The sequence below is a fragment of the Astyanax mexicanus genome, chromosome 7, assembly GCF_023375975.1.
Source record: "Astyanax mexicanus isolate ESR-SI-001 chromosome 7, AstMex3_surface, whole genome shotgun sequence".
Taxonomy (NCBI): domain Eukaryota; kingdom Metazoa; phylum Chordata; class Actinopteri; order Characiformes; family Acestrorhamphidae; genus Astyanax; species Astyanax mexicanus.
In genome coordinates this window covers 42,362,460-42,386,005 of record NC_064414.1, presented here as the reverse complement: position 1 = coordinate 42,386,005, position 23,546 = coordinate 42,362,460, and the positions used below count along the sequence as shown (strand labels likewise).

Sequence of the window (23,546 nt, the reverse complement as noted above, 5' to 3'; positions counted from 1 at the left end):
CGGAGCTCAGAGGAAAATCCGACATAGATTCGCTTTCATGAACCTAAAAGATCCAGCGCTGAGTGGCTGGTTGGCGTTGCTTAAAAGACGTTAATTGCTGATGTTGGCAATCAGCCAAATTAGGTCTCAGCGCTGGCCTGGCGCGCCCTCCGATGCCCCAGAGGTTCGTCCAGTGTTCTGTCAAATGTCCTACCTTGTCGAACCGTGCCCTAATGTATATTTAACTGTAAAAATACAAAAGAAGCACTATCTTAGGGCATGTACCCAGTGAAATTCCAGTAGATGTACGTTATTAGATTTGGATTGCATAAATCATGGCAAACTTATGGCAAATATAGCTTATTACAAACTGCTTTTGTATTTATTTATATTAGTTATTGAATTGTTAGTTTCATGTACACTTTTGTGCAGTGACAGTGCGTCCAGGTTGTTTAATGCACATAAACGCCCCTAAAACAGATTAATTATAACAAAAAAACACGAGAAATAATTAAATTGTGTAGGTGGGCGCATGCGCAGTACACTGGCACCAGCCCTTACACCTGTTGCAGCAGCATTTCAGGCCCTGTACTCTAATCACCAAAGGAAAGAGTTCACTGCTGATCAGATATTGGTGAGTTTTTCCCAGCTCACTAATGACACTGACAAGGTAGTGTTTACACACGCCACTGTCACTGTTAGATTGACAATGCTAAAATCATGACTGGTAAATCCTTGTTGTGTTTGGGTGAGCGTTATCATGCTAAAAAAATTTCCAGTTGGAAAATCTGCCATAAGAGGCAACAAAGAACATCCTGCTCATATTCCTGAACTGTTCATTACCCTTGTATCACTATTAGGGGTGACAGACTATAATATGCTATGGCTCCCCAGATCATCACACTGTTGTCAGAAAAGGCAGGACTCAATGGCTTACTATTTTGTACTTTTTTTGAGTTTTAACACTTATTGCGTTTAGATCTCATAATTGTGGTGATGCAGAGTACAGCACTGTGGTGAACATGACTGATGGCATCTGTGTTTCATGATGACAGGAATGTCCCTAACCCCTAACCCAAATAAATGGAAACTTGGTTTTGACATCTGGCTCCTACATGTTATGGTTAAGTCGCAGGAATACACAGGAGAGAATTTAGCCTTGTAGCTTTATTTAGAAAAATAAAAAAGAACAACCACAATAATAGAACACTGGTGACATTATTATTTTCATTTTCATTTCGTTTGACATATATTTTCATTTATATATTCTCATATACATAATTACTCACCATAACAGAAACACACAGACAAGTAAACCACATGGTAAAATGATACAATGTACATGACGCTGGAGTGACCATTAACATTCCTTTTCCCCCAGTCTTTGAAACAAGAGTAAAAAAATACAAGACAATAAATACAAAAAAAGAGGAAAACATCTAAACGAAAAGTCACTCTAAGTGGTCTTACACTATAAAACAAACGTGAACAAAACAACAAGCAATAATTTAACAACACAGCAAAGACAACAGCAAAAACACAGGATCATGTGTCTATTTATATGAACGCTAGCCAAGGAATAGAGAAACACTGGGATAAAAGGGAGTTTTTCTATTCGGTGGTAAAACTGTATGGAATTCTTCTAGCCACAGTGAATGCCCAAGGCTTTTCTAATTAGAAGTTAAGAAGTTTTCCCCATTTTAAACAAATATAACTGGCCTTTATTGCAATGTTGTGTGTTACATATATGATATAAGGTTAAACAGATGTGTTTAATATCCTGTATGTCATAAAAAATAAACCAGAAATAAAGATGAGGTGATATTGTGTTTTAGTGATCAAGCATTCATGTTTCTTCATGTTACTCTTGTGTAGAAATAAGGAACTGATGTTGTACAGGGTCTTACTGTTTTGTGCTTTAGTATTATAGGCTCATTTAATTATTATTGAATTGTCAGAATGATCGTTGAGTATGACTTTCAGAGATTCAATAGGCAAACAAAAAGTATTATTAACTTTGTTATTAAGTTTATCATTTAGTAGTGTTGTCAGATGATTAAAAAAAATAAAAACAGGGTGCCAAGTTGCCTTCAGCTGCCGGAGAGCTGAGAGAGCACAACTGGCCTTGCTCTCTCTTGATGGAAAGATGGAGCTCTCTCCCCACTTCATTCCAAAGGGTGATGTCAATCAGCACAAGGTGTCTGTGAGCTGATGTATCAGAACCGAGTCGCTGCGCTTTACTCCGAGTGCACTGGCTACTCAGCAATGCTGCATCAGCAGCAGTTCAAAAAGAGGCGGTTTATAATTATAACATTATAAAAGATTATTCTGTGATCAAATCATGATTAAAATTATGGTTCATTTTTTAAATGATGGTATTCCCCTGTATTTTGGGAGGGAGACAGTAATTATAATGTATTTTATAGTTTATGCCTTTTTTTATCCTTATTATAATATCTCAGGGCAGTTTTAGTGCTTTTAAATTAAAATAAACGCTAGAGAGAGCCTAAATTTCTGCAAAAATAAAAAGTAATCAACCTTCTAACTTGACATTAAGTAATGCTGTACTATCTCACTAAATGCTCTGTAAACTTTGTCACGTGATTAATTTGCATATTAATTGCATGCATTAGCATGCTAAATAACTAATAATCCATTGCAGAAATGTTTAGGAATTGTTTGGTATATACTAAAGTTATTACAAAAAATATTTTGTGGTGTCTCACAGGGTTCTCTATTATGGCCTTTGAAGTTATTGTTCATAATGTCAGTATGGTAGTTATAACTTGGATGAAACATGTAAAGTGTTAAAGAATAAACACAAGTTTAAACACATATGGAAGTAACAAAGCACACATTCAAAAAGTCAACCCTGAAGCCAGTTTGGGAAAACTCCTGAGGGCTAGTAACATTAAGAAAGCCATACAATCTGAAAACCATAAAAAGAATCATTTGGCCTTCAAAGAAACATATAGCTAAATAAAAGTTGATACCATAGCAGCAGAATAACCTTCAAAATATCTATATATTTTGTTACTCTATCAAGCTGTTCATTTGATTGACTTTAGTTTGCTGTCTCTACGTTCAGGCAGCATGTGGGAGTCGTGTCTGGTTGGAATTGGCCGTGACTGTTCACCTGGAGCATGGGAAAGCAGAGCAGGCCATGGATTTTCAGCCCAGTGGGACGCCCTCACCACCCACTGTGTCCCCACGGGCTAGCAGCTGTAAGTGGCTCAGTCTGACTAATAGAACAAAAAGCTTCAATTTGCTCCGTCTAGCTTCATTCTGTGTGAGTGATAAAGAGAGCATCCAGCAGGTGGATACAGTACACTGTCTGCTGCTGTATCACTTACAAACAATATGGCTGTATGGCAGATTGACTTGCATGACCGTAAGCCTGTTTAAATGATAGGTCTCAAAACTGAACAATCTGTAATGCAGTGTGTTTCCCTAGCTTCCCTAGCTTAAAAACAACATCAAATAGGACAGTAGGTTTGATTGTGTGTCAAAGAGCAACATCAGGGAAATGACTGGAAAACGGAGTGAAAGCGGGATCTGGTGACTGGCTGTGCGTTATTTTTTAATGTGTTGCTCTTTAGTTTAGTTTAGTTTAGTTTAGTTTAGTTTAGTTTAGTTTAGAGGAAAATCAAGATTTACCAAATAAAATCGTCAAAAAAAAAACAATTAAACAATTAAATAACTACATTATTAATTTACTTTACACTATAATGACCCATCAGCTGCCTTTTACATTGTGTGAACTTTTTATGGCAAAAATAAACAGATATGGTCCAAAAAATATTTTTTGGAATAAAATCTTATGATTAAATACATTACAGTTATAAATACTTTTTACCTTCTTCAATAAATAAAGCTTTTTAAATATATATAGACTGTAAAGTTGATTTATGTTGTCCTAAGTCAGAATCTGTGCACTAGAAATGTGCAGATAGACTCCTCCCTCTGGTGCACACTGACATGCCAAAAGTCATGGGATAGCAGTATTGTAAATTGTTTGTGAAGTGTTATTTCAGGAGACAGTTTGGGAATACTCACACCTGTGTAAGTTGTGAGGTGCTATCTTGTGAGAGAGGTTGAACACAACACTAGCCAGTTATGAAAGGGACACTGTGTTACCGTAGTTCTGCGGGCATTTAACATTCCTCAGTCCACAGTGTGGAGATTTGTACTGGAAATACAACGTAAAAGGCATTATTACCACCCACAGGGGACAGAGTAGTGGGTGGTAATGATCATGACTAGCTGTATCTGGCTAGAATTATCTATGTGAATCTGTGTGAAAAGCAGCTTCAGCTGACGGTGAGTGCAGCATTCTTCTGCATGACTTTTGGTGTGTCAGTATAAAAAGTGTATTACTGGAGCATAACTGCACCCTGTAAAGTGCAGACTGGTCAGCATGGTCAGACCGCTAAACCCCTAGTGGTGATCAGACAGTGGTGAGACAGTGAACTCAGTGAGGGGGGGAGGTGTGACTGTGAGCAGAGGCCGGTGAATCAGCAGCATTCGAGTGCAGTCCTGCCCCCTGCTGGACACGCCCCGATGCATCTCTGGAACTGGAGAGCGTCCCAGTGCTGCCGTTTGAGTTGCGAGAAAGTGCATTGCGGCAGTTGGACCTCACAGAGGCCAGGAAGGGGCTGGTTTCAGACGTGATGACGATGCTGGGGATCCGGCCAATCATGCCTCTGGAAATCATGCCACTATCTGAGTTGTCGCCACCCTGCCAAAAGCACAGTAAGACCACCCCAGTCATACATAAACAACATAAAAATGACTTTTCCAAAGAGCCAAACCCACTACATAATCATCCACAATATTTCACAGAGTCTGTGATATAAACATACAGTGCTGTGCAAAATTCAAGACAGACATAAACATTATTCAGAGATTTATTTTAGAAGTGAGTGTGTTATTGCCTATGAAACACTATATATATACACAATATAAGTAAAAATAAACAGAAATATAATAGGCAGAATGTGGTATATTATGTATGATTTCTAATATGTAAATTCTTTTCATACTTATGTATAAATTAATACATATAGAATAATAATAAAAAGTAAAAATAATCATCTCCTGTTGCATAGCTTTGCATTAAAAAACAAATATAGGCATATATACTATAAAAAAGTGATTATAAACTTTTACTATGATATATTACAAAAATATGTTTTTCATTGATTTACTATTTTTGTGCATTTATTTAGTGATCATATTATTGTATTGAACATATATAGATTTATATTCAATACTACATTAATTTTGGACAAACAAGAATGAAATATACTCTATTAATGCACTTTTATTCTTTTATGACATGCTATGTCATAAAAAGCTTAGATTTAGCAGTTATTTTGAAAAATACATTAACTGGGCAGTAACAGTTAATTTACTTGGTAAAACACTAATATATTGAAAAAATAAATTATAATAATATTCATACAAAAAGATGTGGGCTTACCTCACTGTGTTCATCCAAATATATCTGAAGCTCTCCTCATGTAAGTCTAGTTTTATTTATAGGTATCATGTCAACACCTGGTTTGGTAAATCAGTGTCTAATGATTCTTTTTTTTCATCTTTATTCCTTGCATATCTTTTATGTGGAGACAAAAGATGTTATAAGATTTTTTGTAATGTTTCATCAGTTTGATTTAACGTAAAGTATTTGTGATTAACTCTTTAATGTATTTCATTGCCACAAACAAATATTTTTCCTCAAATATCTCAACTTTCTTTTGAGTACTTTCTCTTTAGCACTCCTGTTCTCCTATTCCGCTCTTGGTTCACTGTGTGCCAGCCAAGACACAGTGCTTCATCAAACCCATTAGCAGAGAAACATGCACGTGAGAGAGAAACGGAGGGAAGAATAGACTATAACGATTGTCCGTGACATTGTATTCTAATTTGCCATAAATGTACAAATGTTGGAAGAACAAATTTCCAGCCAAAAAAACGGCCACCCACATCAGCCATTGGCACAATTGGCAGGAGTAGATGAAGTAATTGCGGTCTGCATCTGTAACACTTACAGCAGGAGCGAAGCCACGGTCAGGGTAGGTTACAGCAGCTACAGACACATCATCCAGATCACAGGACGTCTGGAAGAGAAACAAGATAATCAGTCACTATTCAGCTCAATCACACTGGATCTTCATGAAGCTTCATCATTATTCTGATCTGTCTGAAAATTGCTTTAGATTATTTTCATAAGGAGCAGTTTTCATTATAATCATTGTCAGTTGCACTCATTTTTTAGTCACTTTTTATCAGGACTATTTTTTAAGTTACTCCTTGCTGATTAAAGACTGATCTAAACACCAAAAGGCTTTTGGGGAACTAGACCTTGTGTGTTTCAGCCAGTAGGTTCACAGTAGACTAACTGATGATCCCAGCGCTGGCCTTTAATTAGTGTCTGATTTTGATTGGATTTCCGTTAATGTAGTGACTGATATGTAAAAAAAACAGTGATAACATGTCAGTATTAATGGGAGTCTTTAGCCCTATTCGGATGGGGATGGGGAGAGTTTCTCAGAGGGATATCTGTGAAAAATACTTTACACTTCTACTCAAAGATAAAACTTTTGCATCCAGACTGCAATAAAAAAAAAAAAACAGGAGCAGTGAGTTTTTAGGTTTTCTTGGTCAAAGCATAATTACGGTGCGTAGCAGTGAACAAATGGCTATTTTATTTAATGTGAGGTGACGAAACTCAGAGATTTGCATCCAGGCGGGAATAAAATTACCGGTCTACTATGGAGTTAAATAAAAACCATAGGACGTCTGAGAAAAACACATACATGATCGTTCTGGATGGGAATACAATCACATGGGACCCCCCATAAAAGATAAAATTACCCCAGGACCCCCTGAAAAACCAATCCTGTCCGGATAGGGCTATAGTAAAGCCGAAATCTGCAGTAAATGCTGAAAATTTTATCTAATTTAGTAGACGCATGATGTAATGTTAGTAGAGACTTTAAGTACTTGTTTACCTTAGATACTAGCATTTACCCATTTAACAGAAACACATTTGTAAAACTGTTGTCCTGGATCCTAATTTAGCAACGTTTTAGCTTTTCCATTTCCAATCCAGAAATAGATAGGTAAATTAACTATTAGCCCAGTCAGGATATTTCTGCAAGTATTACAGAACAGTCACAGTAATCCAATTAAATTAAAACAGAATCAAGTTACTGTGTAAAATAAAACATGGGCGCTTAATATTACAGGTTCAGCTGCTCTGTCTATATAGATAGAGGAGCTTTATCAAGACTACTGCTACTGGATTGATAAAGAAAGACACGAGTAGGAAATTTTATGCATAATCATGTTCATTAAAAAGTAGCTGAGAACACTGCTGAGTTTTTTCACGGCCACCGCTGAGCAAAAGATCATGACAAAAAAATTACAGTTGGCTGACACTAATCTGTGAGGGAATTTGAGACTGCAGGATTTTCTTATTTAAGTCGTGGAGGATTATGTCACAGAATGTGCTCAGATGGTGTGGGCTTCATTTGTTTTGGTTTTCAGGGGAATTTTCTAATTCAGATAAGAATCTATGTCTCTCCATTTGCTGAAGGACTTGATGGAAATAAGGCCTGTGTTTACACTGCAGTTCTGTAAGTTATTACACAGTGGCACTTTTTTTTACTGTTTAGACTCTGAACTAGATCGCGTTAATTTATCACTTCACAAAATTTTTCTTAAGTCCTGTAGATGATGTTCTTCTAATGCCAAGATAAAACTCTATACAGACATTTGTACATAACCTGTCTGAATAAGCAGCAGCAGAATATATAGCATTTATAAGGTTTGTGGTCACCTTTTCAAAGATGCCAGAGTCGTGTTTCCTGAGTTTGGATTTGAAGCTGGATGAGCTCCGCGGTTTGAAGTCTGGGAGGTCAGCTGTGTCCTTGCTGATGTCGCAGGACACCTGCCGGCTGGCTGGCCTTGAGCTCATACTGGACAGGTCAGCCTCTGTATCAGTCCAGCCCTGGTGAGGAAGGCAGAAACTGAGTAAATACATTCAAACCCCTGAAAAAAATCCATAGATTCATCTGGATTGCAAATGCTGCCCTCTGAAAAGTTTTCTTTGACAGATTACATGCTGTGTCTGTTTTATATATTGTATATGTATTTATTTTATATATTTTATATACTGTATGTATCTTAAATATATTTAATGTTTAAATGTTATATTATTATACATGTATATCTCTTGCATATTTACTGTAATAGGGGGAATATAGACAGTTATTTCTCACTCTGGGCTAAGTATGCTGCTCACTGCATTGCATGTAACTTTGGTAATGTGAAAAGGAAAAAGCATAAATAAATGTATAACGCTGCATAGTCAAAGTCAAATTGGTGTCAACTCTTGCGACTCTTACCACCTCAATTGCAGTTTTGTATCTCTCAGCTTGTCCTGAATGACTGTGTAAAGGATATCCTTTATTAGGCTCATTATACTTCCTGACTGTAGGGGAAGCCCAAGAGCAAGAAATGCAAATTCTTGCATTATTGACTATCTGATTGATGCTGTTTGCATTAGTATTCAACCTTATGTAACAGGGGTTGGCAATTAAGTTTGGCTGTGGCTCAGATATTTTCCAAGCTATTTCGTGGCGGGCCACAAAATAAATTCTGTTTTGGAAAATGAAGTGTAATGGCATGGAGTGCTACAGACTAGTAGCTCTCCAGCCCAGAGGGTTGTTGAACCCAATTGCAGAACAGTTAAATTACCTACAAAGCAGGTAAACCCAAGAAGAAAGGAAAAAAACAACTTCACGGGCCAGATGTTTTATGCTTGCGGGCAACATCTGGCCCACGGGAAGCCTATTGCCGACCCCTGTTATATAAGCTCCAAGTTTACAGAGTGCCTTAACAATGACAAAAATAACTGGCTTATAATTAACCCTTAACCTGTGTATTAGGGGATTTGAGTTTTTTCTGGAAAAAAGACCCCTTAATTACTTAAATACTAATGGTTTTTGGACATTCACTCTAAAGGACCTTTGTAAAAATTAAGGAAATTAAAGATAAAGTTTAGCTGCACAGGGTGCCTATTTATTAAAATGAATTATACTGTGATTTCAGCTCAAACACCTATTTACTGAGATTGCAGTACACTTACAGATTCACTGTCAGAAGCAGAAGACAGGCGGGATTTGCCGGTGCTGGTTCTGCGGAAGTTTCCAGATATGTCTGAGGTCTGGCTGGTAACAGTGGAGCGACGTGTTGACATGAAGCTACTTTGCAGAGACTGCAGCTCTCTCTTAGGAACACACAGCAGCACACGCAGGAAAGGGATGTACTTCGCTATGGCCAGTCTGAAACACACAGAACATACGGTGCAGGATGGTCTTACTTGTGTGTTATGTATGATTAACACATTGAAATGCCAAAACTCAAGAAACAGGAACTAGTTTGGTGTCCCGTGACTTTTGCCATGTCCTATGGAAGTTGAAAAATGCTGCGCTGACCTGTGGGATATGCATGTGGAGTCTCCTACACTGAATGTGGATGCAATTTCTGCCAGAGTCACTTTGTTTCTATGGTTTATTTTAGTCTGACACCACCAGTCAGAGTTATTACCACCCACTGCACTGTCCACTGTGGATATAGGAACGTCTAAAATAGAACGTCTGTCAAAACTCTGATTGATGTGGGCACACTGGCTTGTTTTCAGCCTCAATCACCAGATAACACCTCACAACTCATACCAGTGTGACTGTTCATAAGCCAATCCCCAAAATAATCAATTTACATAGCTCTATCCCATTATTTATCACTGTATAATGGTATAATATTAAAACAAACATAAGTAATTTGCAGGTACATTTGAAACTATGGTAAATGTATTGTAACAGAACAGTATATAAAATCTACTGGAGCAAATAAAGGGAATTTACAATGGTAAAACTGGTTATTGGTGGGACAAATGAGGTTGTCCATGCACAGGTAAAGTGTAGTGTGACCTTAATAAATACTGTAATTAACACTACATATTCAGGCCCATTACAGTAGCTCTTTAGGTCAGTAGGTTCAGGTCTGCCTTGGTTTTAATAAATCCTTCTGTCCGCTCGAATTAACATTCAGGTTAATTACATCCATCAAAATGGAGTGCATTCCCTGCAGTGTGACCTCTGCACACTCTCTTATCAGAAGTAATTGATTATTTCATGATTAAATGGTTCAGTAAACAAGGTACGCATTGGTGAAATAAAAAAAAAATTATATGACAGCTTCACTCAGGTGTTCAGATTCATGTAATCAACCTAAACCTTAATTTATTAAATATTTAAGGCTTTTTCAATCTCACTGAAGCCAGATTAAAGCCTGTAGAGGTCAATAATTATTGCTTTCATATTTGCTATACTCATGATTAAATAATTATACTGTAAAATCAGAGAATCTACAATTACATGCAATTAGTCATTTTGAGAGTGTATATATTGTACCAAATAGTGCTAAATAGTTTTTAATAGCCTTCTACTTTTCTCTACTGTTACCTCAGGTGATGTCTTGGGAATGCCCACACCAGTACAAGTTGTGAGGTGTTATCTTGTGATTGAGGCTGAAGACTGGCCAGTGTGCTCATGGTAAGACCAGAGTTGGAGCGAGGCCAGATAGTAGGTGCCAGATGGATGAGACATTACATTTCCAAAGCTGTCTAGAAATTTTACATTCCTTGATTTCTTGATCCACAGCATCACAGGTGTACTGGCAATGCATCATAGGAGGCAATACCACCCACTGCACTGTCCACTGTGGTTGGTATTATGTGGCAATGATTATTATAGAATTGTCCATGAAAAAAATAAATAAGCGACTCCAGCAGAAATCACCTCCACATCCAATGTAGGAGAACTCATGTGTATGTCCTACAGATCAGTGCAGAGTTTGCTATGTCAAAAATCATGGGACACAATGCTAGTTCCATGTCCTGTGGCATTTGGCATTCAAACACTATTAAAATAATGTATCTTTCAGTTAAAATGTATTTTTTTAATGCATAAAGAACATCTGTTGGTACCTGTATTTGGGGTGGGTGATGGCATAGATGATGGGATTGTGGATGGCCGAAGCTTTGGCTATCACAGCAGGCACAGAGTTCATATATGGCGTCAGCATATCTGCATACCTGTGAGAGGAGAGCATCCATAAAAAAAAGTTCTCTAAAACTCACCAGTTTACCAGTTTAGAACCTTTACCATGTGTTGTGAATTACATGCAAAGCCGATAAAGTTTTGTATACTGGTACGTCTTGATTCTCTAACATTATATCCAGTTTAGTATGTAAAGCATTGGGCTGGATATTGATTATTTCAGTTTGAATTCAATAAAACATCATTAATTAGCTTCTATTGTATTTGGAGCCATGTCTATCCAACTAACTCAGACTAAATGACCTCTAACCACTGAAAGGCACTAAATTAAGGTAACATAAGGTAACAGCATATTGTCTGAGGCTGTATCTGTTTGTGCGCATGTGTGGGTGTAAAAAAGTGTGAAATTACCCAGCAAACGCTGTCAGGGCCACAGATGAATAGGGAGACCATGAGATGACATAAAGCAGGATGACAATCAGAGCAACCTTAGCCATCTTCCACTCATTCCTCAGCCTTTGGAATTTCTTAATTGTGTCCCTGGTGTTGTTTCCATTGATCTTCTCCACATCTCTTTACAGACACAGAAACATCTCATTAGGAAGAACCTATTCAGGTCAAGGACTGCACACATACAAAGTCCAGTTAAAGCAAACATTGACAACACAAATGTGGACACTTTAAGCAAGGAGGAGTTCCAGGAACAGCGCAGGGCCATGGCTTACTCACTGGTTAGTGATGCGGATGGCCCGGAAGATGAAGAAATAACAGTAGATTATAACAATGAGGGGGATGAAGAAGACGAAGATGAAGAGGAGCATCGTGTAGGCTCGTACTGAGGGGGTGAAGGTCACGTAATCCCACGTACAAGAAGTAAGAAGTCCTTCAGGAACATAGGCACCTATTGAAAAAGATTGAGAGAGACAGTCACACACAGGCAGTGAAGGAGACAAAGCTAGACACAGAAAATAAGAAACACTCCAATTCTTTCAGTGATGGAGTCTTATCAGAACCAGAACAAAGCATAAATTCAGCATAACAAAAATGCTGCCTTTTTCCAAAACTTAAAAAAACCAAGCCTGACTGAAGGTGTTCTTTGAGTGCGACACAAAAATGGCAGGACTTTTATCAACACATAATTTGTCTCCCTTCCTCACTCTGGTGAATATTGCTGACATGCTGATTGGCTGAGACAGAAAAAAGAACCTGTCAAAGCCGTTTAAAGAGACAAATGCCCTTCGCAAGGTCACAAGCTCCTCATAGAGAGCCACCATGTTCTTTCAAGCTAGCATCCTCATGCAAAGAACTCAGTATAGCAGTACAGCTTGATTCACTTATCAAGATCAGGCTTAGATTTGACGAAGTCTTTTTGGTAAAATAAAGAGCACAATGTTTATTAAATCTACTAAATTTAAATAGTATTTACTACAAACCAGAGATCATCTAGCAATCTTTATATTAATTGGAGGAAACAGCTTTTGTACCAAATGTTTGCAATCACTTTTTTTAAATCTAGTTCTAGTTTTTCGGGAATGTCTTGCAGGCTGTTGACCACAAAAAACATGCAATATCTTGCAGTCATACTGTCGCCAATAAAGTACAAATCAAAGTAAATGTAAGATTTACTGTTTGTTCACCATCATTTTCCATTCGGTCCCAACTTTTTCTGTTTTGGGGTTGTAAAGAACCATCTAACAAAGAGTTTTTTTCAATACTCACTCCAGCCAAAGAAGGGTGGCAGGCTCCAGCCCAGGGAGTAAGCCCAGGCACATGTGAGGATCAGCAGTGCCCTTTTCTGGGACAGCACACCGATGGAGGCCAGAGGCCGTGTGATGACGAAGTATCGGTCCACAGCGATGACTGTGAGTGTGATCATAGAGCAGATACCAAACAGAGCACCACAGAACGCATACAGCTCACAGCCTGCAGAGAAGAGAAGACAGAAAGCAAGAGATTACCCTATCAAACCAAACCACTAATCACACGCAGACTGTAACTTCAGGCCAGGATGAATAATAATACTGTGGACCTAATGCAGGTGCTGGAAGCTATTGTGCCAGAGTAAGAAAACACTTAAGCAGTTAATACATCTAATCAGCTGATTAGATGGATCAAGTTTGCTAAAAAAAAACAAAGTTTCAGTTTTTCAAGTGACCTTCATTTGCCCATTTCCTGTTTCCATGTACCCCCTCTGCTTCCAACCAGAAATCAATCAAATCTTTACAATAACCACAGTGTCATATGAAATGATAGCAAATTAGAGCTGTGACATTTTGGTGAAGATGTAGACAGTTGGTGGCACATCTTTCAAATATCTTCAGCTGAGCTGTACTGTACTTTTCCAAAATAATGACTGTTCTCAGCAGGTCACATTGATTTTATAGAGGACAAAACATTTGATAATGGTTGAAGAGCTTCAAATACAGTGGGATTCACAGGGGGCAGAGTTCTTGCTCACTGCTATTAACTGGATTTCCTCACTTCCATCACATGATCGCAAGTCCATCTCAGGAAGACCCTGAGTCACACAGCATGTTACTGAAGGCTCTGTATAGTCTAGCCAACACTGATTCTGGCTTGTCTTTTGGTTACTTGGTTTTGCCCATGAGTTCTCTTGCCATCACTTTAGTATTCTCATTATTCCACCTGATGGTGACTTGGACATTTTCCATGACCCACGAGTGACAAAGTGGTTCTGCTTCATGGGTGGTCCGTTTTCTGGGCAAGCAATGTCTCTAGTTTGAAGTCCATTCTGGCCACTGGCGTCTGCCACAATACAAGGTTATGATGAAATATATTGCAATACGATAAGCACAAAAATATATATTGGATTTCGTTTTTCACATAATTTTTAGGAAAACTGTCATCATATCTGAAGACAAAACACCAGGCTCATTGCAACAAGACAAGCAAACCAATCAATTGCATGTAGCCCTTAATTGGCCTGGGGCCCCTATACAATGACTGGTTATGAATGAAATGTAACAACAAACTGTATAAACGCCCTTTTAAATTCTGTGATGGTTAATACAGGATATTAAACCACACTGTTATCAGAATCTTCCTCAAGGGGTCCCTCCCACTAGTTACTGACAGTAGCCAGCCAGCCAGGTTAGTGATTCCTGCAGTCGGTAAAATATGAAACTTCAGCAATCATGAAGTGGAGATATCTACCGGGAAGTCAGAAAAGAAAGCAGAAAATAAAGACAAGACAGCGGTAAGTGCTAATTTACATTGGATTACTCCCAAATGCTTTTAAAAAGGTTCTGCAAAACACTACAGAGTAAAAGACGGCAATCTATCACACAACACAAAATCAATTCATTTAGACATGATTATAATTGATACTGTCATTTTTAAGAATTGATACGGAATTATAAAACATATTGTGATACTTCAGTATATTGATATTTTCTTACATCCTTACTCAGAAAAACTCTTGTCTTGGTCAGCTATTTGACTTTATAAATATTATTACGTGACAGATATAAAAGATTAAGATTTAATTGCATTTCTTAATACAACGAAGAAACCCAATGGTCGCATGATTGAAAGATTCACAACGCAGAGGCTCTGGCCTTCCATGTGGATTATGCTGTACTTTCACGGTAATACGCTGGAGAGGAGTGAATTATTCTGACTGTTATCTAATTGATTGCTTTCAGGTGAGTCAAGCATGAGTAAGCCTCTGAAATGAGTTTCATCATAATTGTGTCCCAGTTTCCCCACATGAAATCTTAAGAGTCATCAGTGGAGACAGGAAATATGCTCCATTGCAGCTTCCTTTATCAATTCCACTCCATGAATCCAGGTGACCTGTATTTCTGACCGTTTAGTCTCAGTGGCATGGGCATGAGGCTGGTACCTGATCAGCAAATGAGCTGAAGGCCTGAGATTACGATCAGAGGCGGAGCGTGGCCCTGAAGCCTTTACGTGCCCAAGTGTCTGCATTTACAGCAAAACCTCAGAGCCTCCATCACTCAAAGCCAGACCTGATGAAAGTAATTAAGATTTTTGCCCAGATAAGAGCTGACATTTACAGCAGCTCACCACATCAAGAACTGCTGAATTTCAATCACTGTGTTCTGTGTGTGTGTGTGTGTGTGTCTGTGTGTGACTCACACTCCCCTGCTACAACCTCAGAACCAAGACCATCACACTCACATAATGTAGCTTTATTAGAAATCCTAAAGATCAGGGTGAAACCTGGCAACCTGAAAATACAATTATTGCCTTGACACTCTGAGCTGCAGAATGGAAATATAAGCTGGCATTTTTTCACAATGGAACGAAACATGTTTTTCATTAAAGCCTGCGATAGCCAGTTCATGCACTGATATGCATGCATAGAATAGCAGACTGTTAATTGGTCATGAAGTGTTATCTCAGAGAATGACTGAGGAATGCCCACACCTACAGTACATGTAGGTGTGGGCATTCCTCAGTACACAAGCTGTGAGGTGTTATCTTGTGAGTGAGGCCAAACACTGTGAGTTAGAGTGAGGCCTGGTAGGGTAGTGGGCGCCAGATGAACAGGACATATTATATTTTTAATGCTCAGCAGGTGTTTAACATATCTAGATCCACAGTATTATGGGTTTGCCAGGAATACATCATACAAGGCATCATTCATACACTGCGCTGCTGTCCACTGTGGGTGGTAATGATCCTGACCAGCGGCTGGAATTGGAATTGTTCATGCAAATACTATCATATTTAAGGGAAAACTTATTGGCAGCAGGCCCTAGAAGGCTTGAGAAGCTAGATAGTAAAACAAATGCTGTAAAGAACCAGGAAATCCTGGAGGTATGTGAGAAAATTATGACTTGGGAGAAGCTTTTTTATCCAGCAATTTTCCAGAATCTTCTGGAGAGGCCAGAATCAAAGCTCAACCTCAATCCATGAGAATCTGTGTCTGGACACACCAAAAAAAAAAGGGCTGTTCACACCTAATCCCTGTGCTACTTGACACAGTCAGGTACTTCAAAGCAGTACTTCAAAGAGGAATGGAGTAAAATTGGTTTGTAAAATGCTGATTTGAAAGAGGCTGATATTTATACAGTCATTTATTTCACATTAGAAATTTTTATTTAGTTTTTTTTTTGTTGGAGACGATTTGTTTTGTAAATTCTTGAAAAAAAAACTAATTATATAGCCCATGATTCTATTTATAAACCAATAAAAGAGGAAATTGTCCAAGAAAGTGAATGCATTTTATAGTTGCTTTAAGTATGTTATTTTTTCAGACTGTCTGTAAACTCATCACTGAATGTGCATCATGTGCTTTCTGCTTCTAATTAAAGTTAAGTTAAAGAGAAGCAATAGAAACAGTGTTTAGACAGAAGATGTTGCACAAGACTGTGAGACAGATATCCATGGCAACAGACGTCCCAGCTGTCAATGTATTATAGTGAAAGAAGGTCAGATTGAGTGAGTGATTGTGTATGTGTGTGTGTGTGTATTACCTTTTTCTCCAAATATCCATCTCTTGTGCATACTAGTAGTGAAGAATATAGGAGACTGTGTGGCACACATCAGGAAGTCTGTGATGGCCAGGTTTATGATGAACATGTTGGCAGGGGTCCTTAAAGTACGGCTCCTATAAACACACACACACACACACAATAAAGCATCAGATGGGCTGTAGAGTTGCTCACACAGGTGTGGGCTGTCAGTCAAAATGTTTCTACCTCAAGCTTCCACAAATAAAGCATTATAATTATAATATGTTTTATACTTGTATCTTAACTAAACTGTGCAGTGTAGTGTTGTCCCTATACCAAAATTATGGCTTTAAATACGATACCTACCGAAATATCTCAAAAATGATTTTGAAACAATAAAACAGCAAAAATTTTGGAATAATAAAAGATCAAACATAAAACAAAAAATTCTTCGTTTTTTGTTAATTAATAATAAAAGAAACAAACTGAAGAAACAGAAGAGATTAACAATGTGATGATGTATATTCTTCATTTTAAGTAAGAACATTATAGTTTATGGAGTTTCTTTGACAGTTAACTTTGTAAGCTGTGAGATGTCTGTGAGGAGAGCCCCTCCTAACTAAGAAAATCTCAGAAACAAATGACGTCATCAGCACAGCTCCCCTGCATGCTCCCGTTTTTGAATCAAAGTTTAAGAAAAGAGCCGAGTCATTGTTCTGTGTTTTAATTCATTCGATCGCTGAAAAGCAGAGGACACAGGAAAATAAAAGCTGAAAGACATTTCATCTTTAAAATCTGTTATATTTTTTTTATATTATCATGGGATCTGTGGGGTGTTTGGATGCTTTTAGGAACTTACACAATGGGTTTGGTGTAGAGTTGACGTAAACTGGATTGAATTAGATTAGATTAAACCTAGTTGGAACTGAACTCTGCAAGATGTTGAGTGATCAATACCTCAATACACCTCTCACCTGCTGAAGGCATAGATGACCAGGAAGTTGCCCACCATGCCGGTGATGCCAATGGCCAGAATGACCGCCCCAATAGTGTAGTGAGCATGGTCAGGAACGTCCACTGTGGGGAAGGGCTGAACTGCCTCCTGCACCATGGCAACCTGCAAACATGTAGAGAGGACAGAAGCAGTGTCATCATTCTGTGATCAGTGACACGCCCATATTACAAACTCTGAACTGAGCAAATGTTCAAAGCCTGATTGACAACAGGAAGAATTTGATCAGATAATTATTAGGATGTTATTGTAGAAAATGAATAGAAATTTTGAATACACATCAACCCCACACACATCAACAAGAGCACTATTTACCATTTTAAACACTGATACAGTGCCCTACTTCAGTGCTCGGAGGGAAAGTGAGCCCAGATGGAAGTCATTTTAAGAAAGTATAAGGCTGGTTGTGATGTTTTTGATTTAGTCGTAACAAAAGGAATACGATTCGGGGGAGCTGGACCAACTCCTGAATACATGTGTGACAATAACTCCTACGAGTTTGTTTATGAATAGTAATCATATCCAGTGAGACGTGCTTGAGAGGGATAAAGGAGTTTGAACAGTTATAAACATCAGCATAGAGACTCTGCAAACCATAGACATAAACAATTATTATTACACTGCTTAGCACTAATCCACTAATTAGCCAGAGAACAGCCTGGTGAAGAGTGTAGGCCTGCTTAAGCAGCATCAGTGAGGTAGCATTGATGAGAAAATGCTGCAGACAGACAGGGTGGGGATACTTCTCTTTAAACTAATCAAAAAATGCACCCAAAGGAAACCAGACAATCAGCAAATCTACCCAGGTTTCTGAGCCAGCAAGGAAATGGATCAGATGCTTTGCAAACTGGGGAGATTAAAACATTCCACTCATTTCTTCTGGAGATACCCCATCTTTAAAAACCATCGTCATAAGTATGTTCCACCAGAAAGAACCAGAAATTAAACATCTATACAAATATAAAGGCTTTTATATAAAGATCCTTATACACTGGAATACCCATAGTCATGGGATGGACCATTTAGGGGCACCAACACTTGTGTGAATTGTGAGGTGTTATCTTGTGAGCAAGGCTGAATACTAGCCTGACTGATAGTGGGTCCCAGACTGATGGCACATTCAATTTCTGAAGTTAGTGTTAGCATTGTTAAATCCACACGGTCATGTGTGTACCAGAAATACATTATAGAAGACATTAGCACCCACAGTGGACAGTGTAGTTGGTAGAAATTATTGTGACTTGAAGCATCTGGCTAGGATTGTCCATGCAAACAGACAGGTGAATCCGGGAGACATCACTTCGACATTCAATGCAGGAGCCACATATGCATATCCTACAATACTAGTTCCTGTACCATGATTTTTGGCATGTACTGTAGGTGCATAGTTTTTTATATATATTTTAAAAGGGTTCTTTACACAAGCATTTCTTGTTAAAAAATGCCCCTCTTATAAACTCTGTACATTTATATTTTTAACTCTATTCTGTGATATTGCAACAGCTTTTTTATCTAGGCTTTATTATCCGCCACATACAGATCTCTCTGTTTGGCTTTGTTTGGTTTGCTGTATTTAAGCCTAGACATCCTGATAATGAGAGCAATGCACACTGATTGATTTCCGATGAGGAAACACTTTCACTACAATCAATACTGTTTACGGCCTGTCAGATGGTTTATGGTGCCTGTTATAACTGTGCATCACAACTAGAGCTGGATTGTGAAATTTAAAATAACAGGGATTTTCACCAGATTTTACCAAAGTAAATGATCCAGCATGTCACAATATTATTAATTAGGGATGGACTGAAATTGGTGATGGCCAAAACCGAAATCAAACAAAATGAAACATTTTGCTAAAGGCTGAATATCAAATACCAAACAATTTTTTTTGCAGGTTCTCATTAATTTTGACACTTTTTTAGAATTGTATTAATTAAATAGCTTAAAAATATTTGTATTTGTTTCTATTTATTTTTATAGTTTGGTACAAATTATTCTGTCTTGCCATTTTCAGAAGACAAATATTTGGTGTATCCCTATTAATAATGAACCCTGTGTATCCATGATTGGAGCACAGTACTGTACTGTATTATATAGATATAAATATAAATATCTATATAGATATAATCTGAACCTGGTAGATTATAAATGATGGAAAATGAGAACATTAGTAAAAATTTGTCGCACATGATGTTACACAATACACTGTGCTGCCAGATTTCTCAACATCACTTGACCTAGTTCTTATATCACTCCTGTTCTCACAGATACAGTATGTAACATACTATATAATATATTATGTAATGTGTATTGTTTTAACATACAGGGTTGTTCATGGTACAGCTCCAGTGTATTTCTGTGACCTGCTGAAGTCTTCTGCTTCCTCTCGCTCTTTACGCTCTGTTAATCGCCTGCCTGCAGCCTTAAATCCTTACAAGAGCTTTTTCTTGTGCAGCACATGCATTATGAAATTTCTAACTAGACTATTAAAATAATGAAAATTAATAAATTACTTAAAACTCATCTTCTTTTTGAGTACATTTAATATTAAGTCATTTATAAATAAGCTTATTTAAATAAAATAATTTTATATAGTGTATATACAATGACATACTCTTTAGATTTAGTTTTTCCAGTTCTTCCAGTCCCATGACTTTTGCCATGTCTCATGAAAGCTAAAGGACACTGCACTGACCTGTGGGATATGTGTGTGTGGGGTCTTCTGGTAATAATGCCTTCAATTACAAATTCTCCACACACACGTGACATTGTGAACTGAGGAATGTTAAATGCCTACACTACCAGGCCTTGCATGCTTTACCTGTCCCCACTCTCTAACTAAAGACCTTGAAATAGAATTATTAAAATCCTTCAGAGATCATTTTTTGCATTGTTGTGTGACTCCAAATCCCATCAATGCTTTAAAAATATTTTTGAGTGGCAATAACAGGAGTGAGTTCCAGTAACAGGAATGAGCGTCAGTAACAAGAGTGAGTTCCAATTACAGGAATGAGTGCCAGTAACAGGAATGAGTTCCAGTAACAGGAGTGAGTTCCAGTAACAGGAATGAGTGCCAGTAACAGGAATGAGTGTCAGTAACAGGAATGAGCGTCAGTGACAAGAGTGAGTTCCAGTAACAGGAATGAGCGTCAGTAACAAGAGTGAGTTCCAATTACAGGAATGAGTGTCAGTAACAGGAATGAGTTCCAGTAACAGGAGTGAGTTCCAGTAACAGGAATGAGTGCCAGTAACAGGAATGAGTGTCAGTAACAGGAATGAGCGTCAGTAACAAGAGTGAGTTCCAGTAACAGGAATGAGTGTCAGTAACTAGAGTGAGTTCCAATTACAGGAATGAGTGCCAGTAACAGGAGTGAGTTCCAGTAACAGGAATGAGTGTCAGTAACTAGAGTGAGTTCCAATTACAGGAATGAGTGCCAGTAACAGGAATGAGTTCCAGTAACAGGAATGAGTGCCAGTAACAGGAATGAGTGCCAGTAACATGAATGAGTTCCAGTAACAGGAATGAGTGTCAGTAACTAGAGTGAGTTCCAATTACAGGAATGAGTGCCAGTAACAGGAGTGAGTTCCAGTAACAGGAATGAGTGTCAGTAACTAGAGTGAGTTCCAATTACAGGAATGAGTGCCAGTAACAGGAATGAGTTCCAGTAACAGGAGTGAGTTCCAGTAACAGGAATGAGTGCCAGTAACAGGAATGAGCATCAGTAACAAGAGTGAGTTCCAGTAACAGGAATGAGTGTCAGTAACAGGAATGAGTGTCAGTAACAAGAGTGAGTTCCAGTAACAGGAATGAGTGTCAGTAACAGGAGCGAGTTCCAATTACAGGAATGAGTGCCAGTAACAGGAATGAGTGCCAGTAACAGGAATGAGTGTCAGTAACAAGAGTGAGTTCCAATTACAGGAAGGAGTGCCAGTAACAGGAATGAGTTCCAGTAACAGGAGTCAGTTCCAGTAACAGGAATGAGTGTCAGTAACAAGAGTGAGTTCCAATTACAGGCATGAGTGCCAGTACCAGGAATGAGTGCCAGTAACAGGAGTGAGTTCCAATTACAGGAATGAGTGCCAGTAACAGGAATGAGTGCCAGTAACAGGAGTGAGTTCCAGTAACAGGAATGAGTGCCAGTAACAGGAATGAGTGTCAGTAACAAGAGTGAATTCCAATTACAGGAATGAGTGCCAGTACCAGGAATGAGTGCCAGTAACAGGAGTGAGTTCCAATTACAGGAATGAGTGCCAGTAACAGGAATGAGTGCCAGTAACAGGAGTGAGTTCCAGTAACAGGAATCAGTGCCAGTAACAGGAATGAGTGTCAGTAACAAGAGTGAGTTCCAATTACAGGAATAAGTGCCAGTAACAGGAATGAGTGCCAGTAACAAGAGTGAGTTCCAGTTACAGGAATGAGTTCCATTAACAGGAGTGTTTTTTTTGTCATAAATATCAATTATTTGAACATGCAGTCAACAATTTCTTAAAAATAAAGACTTTCTTCAGAGAAAATGAAAGGAATTAGTGGACCTTCTACTAAACATGTTTTTTAAATGTCACATGAGTTTTGTAACCATTTGCAACCAACGAACAGCTTAGAAACCTTGTACAAAATTAAGTAAAGCTGCCTGAGTTTGACCAGTATGTTTTGAATAGTTAAATATAATATAAATATATAATAAATATGTTATTCGATGGAATTGGCCATAAACAGTATATATACATTCATAGAATAGTCACTGATACAAGCTAATAAATACAGTCATACTATTTGGCTTCCACAGCAGAAACATTACCGACGTGTTTTTATTCTAAATTTGAAACACTAGTGAAACAATATCATTTTCAGTATCTTCTAAAAAAGTTTATAAAAATCAAAAATCTCACTCAAGAGATTACTGGATCCGCATTGCTATAGAAGGTGAGTGGGCATGTTTACAACACATTTAGAGATGGTACACTCTTCATTTTTGTCTGGAGTGCATCTTCAAGAATACAGAACATGCTTCACTAAAACATAATCAATCAGAAATAATAAATTATAGCTTTTTATATGCCTTGACCTGCATATACAAATCTGTCTGATATGTACGCCTTTAAAAAAACATTTTTTATGAAAATGGCTTTTGATTTTGAATACATTTAAATACAGACCTAAAAAACAATATGGTGCATTCTGGTACGAGACTGTGTGCATACTAAAGACACACTGACTGTAATAGGTGGGCTATTTATTCCTGAAGTTTGTTGAAAGCCTGAAACACTTTGTAACCTTTCGCATTTTTTAAACTAATTAAAACTGATGTACGCAAATGTAGCTCATCAGCATTCAGGCTAAATCGTTGTGCTTGTTGGGTCTTATGAATTTTGGAATTATATGGGAAGCCCTGCAGTTGTGTCTTGCTGTGGAAGAAGTGTAATTCTGAGACCTTTTACTTGACGTTGCTCTGTCTTTAGGCGATAGTTTCCTGGTGTGTTGCGTGAGATTCGCTGTGGGAAAGAACAAATCAGCAGAGAAGACGGCACTGAAACTAAAACTAGAACTGTGGTGAGGACAGAGAAAAATGCTCTGAGACACAAACATACACAGCCATTACCAGTTTTATGAAGTAAACACAGAATCATATAGAGGAAACATGAAACTGTACACTTCAAATACGCTAATTCCTTCAAGATGATTTCTCTGCAAAACGCAAACAAAATGTAAAGGCTTTATGTACAGTATGAGCAAGAGCAATGTAACACTGTCTGCCTGGAATCTGATCAAGCATCACCAAAATATGGAAAATGTTTGTTGGAAAATGCAGGGATAGTATTGAAAAAAAATGCAACAAAAAAAATTTAATTAAATTTACTTTCCTTATATTTCAATGCAGACAGTATAAGCCACTTCATTTCATTTATCATTATCTGTTCTTGCATTTCCTGAGACAGGAAAATGTATATCTAGTAATAAATTAAAAAGCACAAAAT

General features: G+C 37.9%; 1 protein-coding gene across 1 annotated transcript in view; it reads right to left on the bottom strand.

The window, feature by feature from the left end:
- Positions 1-1,146: 1,146 nt before the first annotated feature.
- opn4a (opsin 4a (melanopsin)) overlaps positions 1,147-23,546 on the bottom strand; it is a 36,885-nt gene continuing 14,485 nt past the window's right edge. Inside the window, exons 2-11 of the mRNA XM_007258750.4 lie at positions 17,530-17,672; positions 16,577-16,710; positions 12,831-13,034; positions 11,841-12,012; positions 11,523-11,684; positions 11,039-11,146; positions 9,137-9,332; positions 7,826-7,996; positions 6,033-6,101; positions 1,147-4,717 (exon numbers count right to left, since the gene is read on the bottom strand). Coding sequence (XP_007258812.2) covers positions 4,451-4,717; positions 6,033-6,101; positions 7,826-7,996; positions 9,137-9,332; positions 11,039-11,146; positions 11,523-11,684; positions 11,841-12,012; positions 12,831-13,034; positions 16,577-16,710; positions 17,530-17,672 — 1,626 coding nt within the window. The 3' untranslated portion in view covers positions 1,147-4,450. The remainder of the gene's footprint in view (positions 4,718-6,032; positions 6,102-7,825; positions 7,997-9,136; positions 9,333-11,038; positions 11,147-11,522; positions 11,685-11,840; positions 12,013-12,830; positions 13,035-16,576; positions 16,711-17,529; positions 17,673-23,546) is intronic.